This window comes from Nothobranchius furzeri, chromosome 2 (genome assembly GCF_043380555.1).
Source record: "Nothobranchius furzeri strain GRZ-AD chromosome 2, NfurGRZ-RIMD1, whole genome shotgun sequence".
NCBI classification, from domain to species: Eukaryota; Metazoa; Chordata; class Actinopteri; order Cyprinodontiformes; family Nothobranchiidae; genus Nothobranchius; species Nothobranchius furzeri.
The window spans coordinates 88,313,503-88,326,151 of record NC_091742.1 but is presented as its reverse complement, the minus strand read 5'-3'; the positions used below and the strand labels follow the sequence as shown (position 1 = coordinate 88,326,151).

The 12,649-nt window shown below is 42.8% G+C and overlaps 1 protein-coding gene across 3 annotated transcripts; it reads left to right on the top strand.

The window, feature by feature from the left end:
* Positions 1-477: 477 nt before the first annotated feature.
* Positions 478-10,812, top strand: LOC107395560 (gastrula zinc finger protein XlCGF57.1). 3 transcript variants are annotated; one of them, XM_070548148.1, is made up of 5 exons: positions 478-933; positions 1,133-1,219; positions 7,448-7,491; positions 7,635-7,738; positions 9,010-10,812. In XM_070548148.1, exon 5 carries the CDS (start codon positions 9,072-9,074, stop codon positions 10,311-10,313), a length of 1,242 nt encoding a protein of 413 aa, XP_070404249.1. In that variant the 5' UTR covers positions 478-933; positions 1,133-1,219; positions 7,448-7,491; positions 7,635-7,738; positions 9,010-9,071; the 3' UTR covers positions 10,314-10,812. The 3 variants fall into 3 exon arrangements, with proteins under 3 accessions (XP_070404249.1, XP_015830445.3, XP_015830443.3); XM_015974959.3 differs by having other exon boundaries at positions 7,448-7,738; XM_015974957.3 differs by lacking the exons at positions 7,448-7,491; positions 7,635-7,738.
* The last annotated feature ends 1,837 nt before the right edge of the window (positions 10,813-12,649 follow it).

Sequence of the window (12,649 nt, the reverse complement as noted above, 5' to 3'; positions counted from 1 at the left end):
GTAATAAAATTATGTTTAACATGAGCCAATGCAACAATCAGTATAATAGCTGAGGTAATTTTGGTGAATTGAAGCATAAAGTAGCATCTTCAGGAAAGCAGGAAATAACATCTAGGATGAAGTAGTACTGTCTGTATTTTCTCTTCGTGGATTGGGCGATTGGAGTTTAAAATAAATGGCTGAGAAAACTTTTAGGAGTGGCCTGCATAATAAGAGAAAAACGGCGTCTTTTGCGCCACACGTAGAAGTGCCTCATTGTGGCGTTCAATGACAAGAAAAAACGGTTTTTTACGGCGCTCTGAAAGACGACATAAAGACTGCGTACAATACAGGGATTTCCGCCTCTTTTTTCGGCGTTGTTTGTTTAAAGACGGCGATTTACATGCTGTTAAATAACCACACGTTCTCAAAAGTGGACGAATTGTGATCCGAGCCGCTTGCCATAACCCACAGCTGACCCCATGACGTCATGCAATCACGGGAGAGACACCACACGTGATTTCAGACGCGCACACGCAATAATAAACAAGAAGAAAGACAGCTGCGTGCATCAAAAATTTTGTGGGTTATTTTCTGTTCTGTTAACATCGGTTACAGAAGTTCACAGGAAATGACGTACTGAACGTGACCTTTATTTAGAAAAATTCCGGATGTTCTACACTGTTTAGAGTCAGACCCGATCTTACATGGAGAGACAACAGGCCCTGCTGCTTACCTGCGTGTTTGGTAAGCGTAGCGCGTCAAAATAGACTCGGAGCTGCTGCACTTAGCTGCTGGTGGAAAGGAACTCATCCCCTATAACGGCGGCTAATTGGCGCGTAGTACGTTTCGAGGTCGTTTCACGACGCTTTCACGTGCCGAGGAAAGAAGGGGCGGAAGCGGCGCTGTAAACCATCACCAGGCTATGGAAACTTCTATCTCCTCAACAACTTGGTGAGTTCCTTCCAAAACCAGAGAAAATATTCTGTGTTCTGCGCTCTTTTTGCTGCTTTCATCAGATGGAAGAGGTTCCCTTTATCAGACTCGGTCATCTGAGTTGGTCATGATGCAGGATCGCTCTCTGATCCATCCTGCTCACACTCTCCGACGGAAAAGCCTCAGAACTTCATCAGCTGCTTTGTTTCTATTGCAGCTGTTAGCTAAACACGGCTAAAGCAGACCTGCTACCACTTCAGGATCTGGGACTGTCATCATCTGGATCTGGACAACATGGATACAGGTACACAACTACTTTGTGTGTGTGTGTGTGTGTGTGTGTGTGTGTGTGTGTGTGTGTGTGTGTGTGTCCACATCTACAGGATGGGCCATTTAGATGGATACACCTTAATAAAATGGGAATGGTTGGTGATATTTTCGTCCTGTTTGTGGCACATTAGTATATGGCTGTGTTCGAGATAAGGCAGTTCTGCGCAGATTAGACCAGCGGTGATCGGTGAGCAGTGCATGCCGGTTAGATTTGTGTCCGACTTGACGCCGACTTGCTCTGACGTCATGCCTACGTAACGATAACCTCGTGAGATCAAGGCGGCCGCAGATTTTGGAGCAAGGCGCTGCAGTTGCTCTCCACCGGCTGCAAAACCTAGATGACAGGAAACGCCTGGCTCTCACCTGATCTAAGATCTGATTGGTTCATATTTTGATCCAAACATCCGGTGGTAGAACATGAGATGTTAATTGGTCACGTGCATTCTGTAAATCATGTTATGTTGATGATAACTATATAGGTCAAAAAGAGAAATGTGTTTTGTGTTCTTTTGTCTCGTTTCCTATGAGCACACTAAACCTACAGCTGATAACCTTTACTTATTATTACAGTCATGTCTTCATATACAATATATACGATATCCACAAGCACATGAGGATGTGTTTCAGCTGCTAACAGGCACCAGGATTAAAATTCAAAATTAAACAAGTGTGAACGCTAACGCGATATCTTCATCCATCGTCACTCCCGAGCAGGAAAATTGTGTCCGACTGGCTTTCAGCCACTCCCCCTGCTGCTTCCGTCTGCTCTCGTCTGTTTTCCAGGCGAGGCGCTGCTCAACTCGAACACGGCCTATGTGAGGGGCAAACTTCAAGATGGGTGGTGACCATGGTGGCCATTTTTAAGTCGGCCATCTTGGATCAAACTAACTAAACTGTTAATATTGTTTTATTTGATGCACTCCACTTTGAACTGCACCAATCCAGCAACTGCTGCATTTTAATAACTAGTATTAAAGGTGAATACACTAACATTTGCACAAGAATAATTTTTGTTTTAAATTCTCAGTGACACACTTTGCAGGGGGGGTTAGGCATTTTTTTTTCTTGGCATCTGGAAAAACATCTCCTGTTGCCCCCCTTTATTTGACTTTCTGCCCCCTTTATTTTGGTCCAAGACCATTACTGGGCTGGCCCTATTAAACACGTTCTACACCCCTGCTTAGTAGACTTCATGAAGTATTTTTAAGCCAGTATAAAAATGACTGAAACACAAATTTACATATTTGGCATTACTGACCAATATCTTTGATTTAATTTATTTGTTAAGAACATCAAGATGCATTACAGTGAACATTATAATAAAGTACATTTTTCTAGTGCAGAGAGGAGACAACCCATAGAAGCACTGATTTGATCTCATTTCAGAGAAAAATAGAACAGGTCAGATGCACCTAATAAATAAAATTACTAACAAACTGAAACATCACTAATGCGGATCAAACACAGATGAATGCACCTCTTATTTATTATTTGGAAATTAGTGGGTATGGTTTACATCAATACATTATTTTAAATCTGAAATTGATATGGATTGATCAGAAGTTGCTATGTGTATTGTTTATTTGAAAACTATTTACAGAGCAGCCTCAGAATTGAGATTACCGGTAAGTTTTTTTTATCACAATAGTAAAGGAACTATTACAGAACACATTTTTCAATAAAATCAGAACATTAATGTTTACGTGCATGAATTAATACATCTGAACTCCTGCAGTAGGAACTAGGAAATATGAAATACTAGAACCAGACACAACTTTTTAATTTTTTTTTATTTTAATTTGATTAAACTGATTTTTTTCCTAACGCTGTTGGCGTTTTTCCCACACAGTTAAACAAATTAATGTTGACTAAGGTTTGTGTGTGTGTGAGAGATAGAGAGGGACAGTTAAAATAATTTTAAAAAACCCGACCGGAGCGGAGGCAGTGACCGACGCAGGACGAGCCGTTTTCAGCTCTGTCTTGTCAAATGCACCACGTACAGTAAGTTACGAAAAAAGTAACTTTAAATATTGAACTGAAAAAGAGGCGAGCTAAAGAAAACCTAGGGAGTCCTGTAGAAACGTGAGCAACAGTGAAGCAAGCACAGAGAGATCCGTTACTGTCTGTGTGTGTGTGGATGCCTGGGCCGAGCTGACTGAGCTCCTGGCTGCAGATTTTGTGTGTAGGGAGGGGCGGGCGCTCTATGTGACTGGCCAATCACAGAGCGTGAAGACAGTCCGTTACCCAATGAGGATTTTCCTTCAGCACAATTACAGAAATTTACGAGTTTTACACGTTTCATGCTCGTATTCGTCAAAAATGCTTTATCCGTACCGGATACTAGTCTGAAATGAGTATCCGGCTCATCCCTAGCTGTAACCACCCTGCCCTGCCTCCTCCTCCTAGCTGTCTGCCGGCTGTGATCACAAGCAACAACAGAGTAGTTCCCGCTGCTTCTTCGGGAAACTGCTAAAAAAAAATCAATAAAACTTGGGATCTTGTAGGCATGGCACTGAGATTTCAGCCGTGGCGGCCCGCCACTGCTACGCCTATGTACGGGAAACACTGCTTCAAGATGGGTGTTGACCATCGACATACAATTATTGGACAATGGGTTTCCATAGGCTCCAATAAGTTTTCGAGCTGAAATGGGAGGTGGCCACCACCGCCATTTTGACCGTGTCACAGGTTCCTTCAAGCCTAGACAATTCCACAAAAGGGAAGAGAGGTGGAGCTGAGGGTGGGGCTGTAAGGCTGGGATCAACTGACGACACCCAGTCGAACTAGCTACAAGCTAACCTGAAGCTAACCCAAAGCTAACGCGGAGGTGGGAGCTAAGCTAACGGAGGTATCAACCTAGCTACAACCGGAGTTAACTGTGCACAACACCAGAGCTTCTGAGTCAGAGATACGCCGGGCTGACCGCTGGGTAAAACCGGGTGGAACACAGAGGTCTCTGAGAGCTCCACAAGCCGGTGTTGTGCCAAAGTGGTTACCCCCGTCAAAAATTGTTTCCCCATTCACGGTAGCGATACTATAATACTGTAAAACCAGACGTGATCATGGAAACACGTCGCTCTCCGGTGAATTTACACTCGGTTTACACTTTGTTTTTGTTGGCGTTGCTATCACGAAATAGTTTATTTGAAAAATAAATCACAGTACAACCAATAACTACAGTAACGTTGCAGAGTGTTTCTTCACAGCAAAAGTTAAGGAGGGATACATATTTTATCGGGCTGTGTGGCCTCGGCTGCCAAAATGTGTGCCCCCCATCAATAATGCACATTGGTGTTGCTATCACGAAATAGTTTATTTGCAAAATAAGTCACAGTATAACTAATAACTAGAGAAACTTTTCTTTTTTTAGGCTTCTTAATTTAACGTGTAATGTTCTCCAAAGTTTCTGTAGTTATTAGTTCTACTGTGACTTATTTTGCAAATAAACTATTTCGTGATAGCAACTCCAACAAAAACAAAGTGTAAACCGAAAGGAAATAATTTTTGACGGGGGTAACTACTTTGGCACAACACCGGCAGCTGCATAGCAGACAAGCGCCGCTGTGATCTGAGATGAACAGAGCTGCCGCTGGGGAGAACCGGGTGGAAAGGTTTCCATCCCAGAGCTCCACAAGCCGGCAGCCCGCGCAGCAGACAGAAGCCGCGATCAGACAGAGATGCGCCGAGCTGCAGGGAGGGGAGAACGGGTGGAAAACCGAGGTCTCCCGAGTCGGAACCCAGCTCCACCAACATGCTATATTTCAACCCATTTTCTAAAGTGCAGCATTATGTTAAATGCACTGGGTTTTACCCTATTACATTTAAATTTCATGGTTAAGAGCCTTCCATCTCTCCAGGACCTGTACATCTCCAGAACTCTGGGGCGTGCAGGTCGGATAGCAGCTGACCCTTCTCACCCGGGTCACAGACTTTTTGAGCCGCTTCCCTCAGGCAGGAGGTTACGGTCCATCCGGACCAGAACCTCCCGCCATAAGAACAGTTTCTTTCCATCTGCCGTTAGACTTGTGAATAGCTTATAAACACACAACCATGCTCGTCTTCTGTACTCGACACAACGTCACGTTATCGGCCATATTACCATTACCTGCCTTTTTTATCGCTGAAAGTTTTATTCTAGTTTTTTTTTATTATATTTTATTATATTTTTAATCTTATTATTCATGTTATATGTAGCACATTAGTACCGAAGCAAGTTCCTAGTTTGTGAATTGTTTGTTCACTGACAATGGCAATAAACCTATTCTGATTCTGATTCTGATTAAACAGTACATGTTAAAATCTAAGCTCAGCTCGGCAGTGACCTAAAATACATAAATATAATTTTACTTACCAAGAAATGAAGTGGAGACTCCTTGGACGCTCTATTAGTGCAATTAATGCCACATCAAGTCATTTTGTCCAACAATTGCACAAATAATATCCAAAAAAGAAAACACAAACACAGAGACTCAAAATCCCGGAGCAGTTTACAGGTCAGACCGAGGCTCTACTGAGGCCTTTCCACGGAGCTAGCTCTGTGGTCACGTGGGTCTGATGCTCATTAATTATACAGAATTTTAGGCTTTTAATACACTTAAACAGAAGAGTGAGAAAAAAAATCACCCCCCTCAGAGTTGTCATGAGTGTAAACTAGATCATTTAAACAAAAAACGTGTTCTGGTACCAGGCTGTAAACATGTTTATTTCTGCTGTGAAATTGGTATTTATAACATGGGAGTCAATGAGGATTTGCTCACTTCTGACACCAGCCCCTAGTGGATGAGGGTGGAACTGCAATTTTTGGTACTTCCGGGATTGCTTCAATTTTTGAGCCGCATTGTGGGGGCTTGGTGGTGACCATGGTGGCCATTTTGAAGTCAGCCATCTTGGATCAAACTTTGTTTTGTTTTGTTTTTCAATAGGAAGAGCTGTGCTTGGTTTAAGCATAACTTTATTCTTTCATGAATAAAGTGGATCCTACAATGCAGATAGGATTTTACTATCACCCAGAAAATGAGCTTCTAGTCTGAAGTGTGATCAGCTATGTGCCTTCTAATAATAAAGACAAGATGATTGCTTGTCAAACAACTTTTAAATAACTTTGTAACCCGTCAATACAAATGCTACAGTCAGATGGAGGCTCGCCAATTATGTAGCATAATGGTTTATGGCTCTTTTATTAAAACAAAAATAAGATGGACACATAATGACTTGTGTTCACAAGAGGCATGATGCCAAGGTTGAAGTGCTTCATATTCCAATCTTAACTCAGGAAATGGCAGAACACACCAAGGTACGCCTCTGTAGCACGGCTGGTCCGCACGTCAGAGGTCGGGGACCCTCAACAGCTCTGAGGGTCTGTTTACCGTAAAGATAAAAGACATTAAAGTCAGTTTATTTATCAGATTAATAATTCTGTTATATCAAATAAAGTAGGTTAAGATTTAACGCAAAGAAAATGTTTTATGCTTTAAAAATATTAGTTTCTTGATTGCTCAGTCAGCAACCTTTTTATCTTATCATAAAATGTATTATATTCTAATGTTTTATTTGTGTGTCCAGAGAGAAACACACACACACACACACACACACCCACCTTAAAGGTTGTTTCATATGTCTTTTCCATTATGGTGGTGAAATGGGATCAGCCTGGTACGTAGTTATCGTATCCTGGGTTGAGCTGCTTGATCATCTCTTTAAAACCTTGATCACCGACCATGGACAGGAGTCTGGTGACCAACATGCTCACAACGGCCTCGGTCAGGACGTTCGCTTGCTGAGGCGTGCACGTAACAAACTCGTCCACTGAAGAGGAGCCCTTTTATTAATACTGTAACGTAGTGGGATGAAATGAATCATTAGCGTTTGTGATTAGAGCAAAAATACGTGACATACAAACATGCTCTGAAGGTAATAAAATCACCGCTGCTACTGGTGTTGCTACTCCTATAAATACAAGTAACTCTCTGTTGATGTTAGCAGCTAGCAAGAGGTAAACTTACCGAGGCGACTGTTTGTTCTCCGCCATGACGTGGGTCCTCTTAAGGTGCTCGTGCATTGCCAGTGTACTCCCATGAAAGGAGAGTTTCACTTAGCAGAGTTTGTACTCTACGTGCCTTTCTTTTGTCTTTGTATAATGCTCCCAATTACGTTTGAGCTATGTTGCCGACTCGCCATGTTTTTTTTTTCTCTGGTGACGAAGGCTGATCTGGATGGCGACTACTGTGCATGCGCATCGGAGCTAAAGTAAGCGGCGGCTGAGCAGAGAGGCAGGAAGCAACCGCCAAACGTGCCGCAGCAGGCGAGATAAAAAAAAGTTTATAAAATAAACAACGCGTAGACTATTAAATTAAAAGTCCATCCATCTATTTTCTTCTGTTTATCTGGAGTTGAGTCGCGAGGGCAGCAGCCAAAGTCGAGAGGACCAGACTTCCCTCTCCCCAGCCACTTGGGCCAGCTCTTCCGGGGGAATCCCAAGGCATTCCCTGGTCAGGTGAGAGACAAAGTCGCTCCAACGTGTCCTTGGTCTCCCTTTCGGCCTCCTCCCGATTAGACGTTCCTGGAAAACTTCACCTGGGCAGCGTCTAGGAGGCATCCTGACCAGATGCCCGAGCAAATTAATAGTCGACTACTTTATTTGTCGACGTCGTCTTGACGAGTTCACTAATCGTGGCAGCCCTAGTGACCACCCACGCCGCATTCTGCTTGGACTGCTGGTGCCCATCAGCTGCCTTTAGAGTCCCACAGACCAAAAAGACCAGATAGGACTCTTTCTTCAGCTTGACAGCATACCTAGCGGCCAATGTCAACCAGCGGGTTTGGATGTTGCCACCACAACTAGGTCCGACATCCCAGCAGCCGCAGCTCTGGTCGGCCGCTCCTTCAATGGAGGCACCTAACATGGCCCACTCGTCTCAATGCACCTCGTTTTGGAAGTTCTGTTGGAGGTGAGAATTGAAGCTCCTTTTGACAGGAGACTCTGCCAGACATTCCCAGCAGACCCTCACAATACAGTTGGGGCTGCCAGGTCTGACCGGTATCCTCCACAATCATTAAAGCCAATTTACCACCAAGTAGTGGTCAGTTAACAGCTCCGCCCCTTCTTCAACAAAGTGTCAAAGGCATGCAGACGCAGATCAGATGAGACGACAACAAAGTCGATCATCGGGCTGCAGCCTAAAGTATCCTGGTGCCAAGAGCACATATGGACACCTTTATGGCAGAAACACGGTGTTCATTATCGACAATCCATTACCAGCGCAGAAGTCCAGTACGGTGGTCCCACGTTAATCGTGCGGGCTACGTAAAAAAAAAAAAAAAACCTGCAAAAGGTGAAATCTGCAAAGTAGCCAGCATTATTTTTAAAAATTGTAATAACTGTTTTAAGGCTATATAACCCCTGTTTACACACTTTCTGCACTTTTCTCACACAGGAATGAACATTTTCACACTTTTTTCTCTTGTTTAAACATTCTCAATGCCCTAATCATGACACGGCACTGTAAAAAATAAAATAAAATCCCACCTCTCAATCTCGCACACCAACTCAGGGTCCTTCCCCATCAGAGAGGTGACATTCCAAGTGCCAGCTTCTGTAGCCGGGATCATACTGCCAAAGTCCTCGCCTTTGTCATCCCCAGAAAAGACACTCAATTCAAAACGATTTCCTGTTTTCTCTGTTTTTACTTTAAGTAAAAATACAACTGTTACCTGTGTGGTTACGGTGTTGGTAATTCACATTGTGTGTTTCTGTGTTTCCCACAGGTGCTCAACAGAAGGTGGCAGTGAAAGATGTTCCTGAAGAATGGAGTGCGACTGTGCACCAGATGGACCCAGAACACTTCCAAATAAAGGAGGAAAAGGAGGAATTCTGGACCCGTTTAGAGGGAGAACAGCTCCATTTGAAGGAGGAGACTGATGCCGCCGTGTTTGCATTCACTGCAGTTTCTATAAAGTGTGAGGATGATGAAGAGAAACCTCTGTTCTCACCGCTTCGTCAGCAGCAAATCGAAGACAGCGATGTTCCAACCAGCAGCTCAGGTGACCAGATGACAGCAAAAACTGTTGGAGAAGGAGAAACTAGCAGGAACTTGGATCTAAACCCTCTAGAACAGACATCTGATTCTTCAGAGACTGAAATGAGTGAAGATGAAGAAAAGGATGATGATGGTGTGAATCTAGACTTTGAGCTGTCAGACTGTGGGCCTGAAAATGGAGATGCAGACATGGACTGGAATGAGAACAGGTCCTCTAAGTCAGATGTTAAGATTGTTAGCAAGTCCTTCTGTTGTGGAAAACAGTTTCTCAGTAAGTGGTTTCTCCAGGAACATGCGAGAGTGCCAAGTCATTCAGCAATAAGGCCTTCAGATGGTTTGGTTAATAAGAAACGTGTTAGAGCGAAGCGACATGTAGACTCATGCAGAGAAGTCCAGACAGAACTAAAATCATTTAGTTGTGATGACTGTGGAAAAAGCTTTCGTACAAAATCTAATTTAAGCAGTCACACGAGTGTCCACACAGGACTGAAACCTTTTGCTTGTGGGCTTTGTGGACAAAAATTTAGCCGAAAGACTAATTTAAAAAGTCACTTGAATGTCCACGCAGGACAGAAACCATATGCCTGTGAGCTTTGTGGACAAAGATTTAGTCGGAAGGAACATTTAAACAGTCACATGCGCGTCCACACAGGACAGAAACCATATGCCTGTGAGCTCTGTGGACAAAGATTTAGCCATAAGACAACTTTAAATAGACACACGAAAGCCCACACAGGACAGAAGCCTTTTTCCTGTGAGATTTGTGGACAAAGATTTAGCGTAAAGATTTATTTAAACAATCACATGAAAATCCACACAGGACAGAAACCTTTTGCTTGTACTCACTGTGAAAAAAGATTTAGACGAAAGGAAAGTTTAAAGAGACACTTATTAGCTCGCACAGGACAGAGGCCATTTGCATGTGAGCTTTGTGAACGACAATTTTCCAGTAAGTCAAATTTAAACTGCCACAAAAAAGTGCATGGAGAACAGAAACTTTTTGCCTGTGACACGGTTCGTACAGATGCTTGAAAACAGACCCAGGTTTACTGTGTCAAGCCATTTTAACATTTAATTTTCATTCACACCTTTTAATTCCTATTTTTCATAGCAACAAAGATCCCAGTCGTAATCGTACTCTTACTAGTGATAATTAAAAAGTAAGTTATCAACAGCTATTTTTACTAGCAGAAATACAATGCATAAAAATATTTCTCAAGTCTAAATGTTATTTTTCATCAATAAATGGGTCTGTGGAGGGGTGGAATCAAATATTTTAGTATTGGGTGGTAGCAGTCAGAAATTTGGTGGGAGTGGGATTCTAAAACTGGCCTTTGAAGAACTTGACCTTTATACACATTTCAGAATGGAACATGTATGTTTTATTTAATTTATTGCTGCTTTGTGAAATATTACAAGATATTATTAATAATCAAGTATGTTCTGATCAAATTTTGTCTGCCCTTGATCAGTCATCAAATTTTGATACTTAAGCAATGCATTAAAGCTGCTATTGCAAATTTGAAAAACAGTCTGCTTAAAATGTTTGTTTCATGCCTCTTGAAGTTCCAACACACACACCCATAAAAATTACTCATTGAATGAACACATTAGGATTGATGACAGACTAAAATCAAAAGAAGTTCAAATTGACAGAAAATGTCTTTGTGTAAAATTATATTTTTGAGAAGTTGAGAATAAAATAAAGTGCAAAAGATTGATAAAATAAACAGCACTGTAAAGACAACAAGCCCCTCAGAGACTGATGTTCTGTGTACAACACTAAAAAGGAATGTTTCTCTATTGCCTTCCTTCATTGACTCCCATGATAACATGATTATTTCTGAAGTTATTTTTAACAGTCTGGTTAAGAAAATTATTTTAGGCTTAATAGATCTAGTTTACAGTCATGACCATTCTGAGGGGGGTGATTTTTTTTTGTTGTAACTTTCCCATTTAGGTGTTAAGTTCTTGAAATTATGAATTATCATATTTGATTGGCAGGTAAAATGAGCATCAGTGCTACCCATCGACATATATACTGGACAATTCATTTCCATAGGCTTCAATAACACGTTTTTGTGCCAAAAAGGGAGGTGGCCACCACCGCCATTTTGACCGTGTCACAGGTTCCATCAAGCCCAGACAATTCCACAAAAGGTAAGAAAGGTGGAGCTGAGGGTGGGGCTGTAAGGCTGGGATCAACTGACGACACCCGGTCGAACTAGCTACAAGCTAACCCAAAGCTAACGCAGAGGTGGTAGCTAAGCTAACGGAGGTAGCAACCTAGCTACAACCGGAGTTAACTGTGCACAACATCAGAGCTTCTGAGTCAGAGATACGCCGGGCTGACCGCTGGGTAAAACCGGGTGGAACACAGAGGTCTCCCGAAAGCTGCTGAAAGCCGGCAGCCCGCACAGCAGACAGAAGCCGCGATCAGACAGAGATGCGCCGAGCTGCGGGGAGGGGAGAAACAGGTGGAAAACCGAGGTCTCCCGAGAGCTCCACAAGCCGATAGTCGGAACCCAACTTCACCAACATGTTATATTTCAACCCATTTTCTAAAGTGCAGCATTATGTTAAATGCACTGGGTTTTACCCTATTACATTTAAATTTCATGGTTAAACAGTACATGTTAAAATCTAAGCTCAGCTCGGCAGTGACGTAAAATACATAAATATAATTTTACTTACCAAAAAAAATGAAGGGGAGACTCCTTGGACACTCTATTAGTGCAATTAATGCCACAGCAAGTCATTTTGTCCAACAATTGCACAAAAAATATCAAAAAAAGAATACACAAACACAGAAGCTCAAAATCCTGGAACAGTTTCCAGGCCAGACCGAGGATCTACTGAGGCCTTTCCACGGAGCTAGCTCTGTGGTCACGTGGGTCTGATGCTCATTAATTATACAGAATGTTACCTACCTTTCATTCTACCACTAGCAGCTAGCTAGCTAGCCTCGGCCTCTCTTTAATAGATGTTCGACCATTTTAACTGAACTTTAGTTGTGTCTTTTGTGTTTTCATGTTGGATGTTAATCATGGAATTATATGGACAAAATAGGCAAGCTATGGTACTGATTGCACTAAGAGATCATCCAAGAAGTCTGCTTAATTTGTCGTCGTCGTCTTCCTCCGCTTATCTGGTTCCAGGTCGCGGGGGCAGCATCCCAACTAGGGAGCTCCAGACCATCCTATCCCCCACCAGCTCCTCCGGCAGGACCCCAAGGCGTTCCCGGACCAGATTGGAGATGTAACCTCTCCAACATGTCTTGGGTCGACCCGGGGGCCTCCTGCCGGCAAGACATGCCTGAAACACCTCCCCAGGGAGGCGTCCAGGAGGCATCCTGACCAGATGCCCAA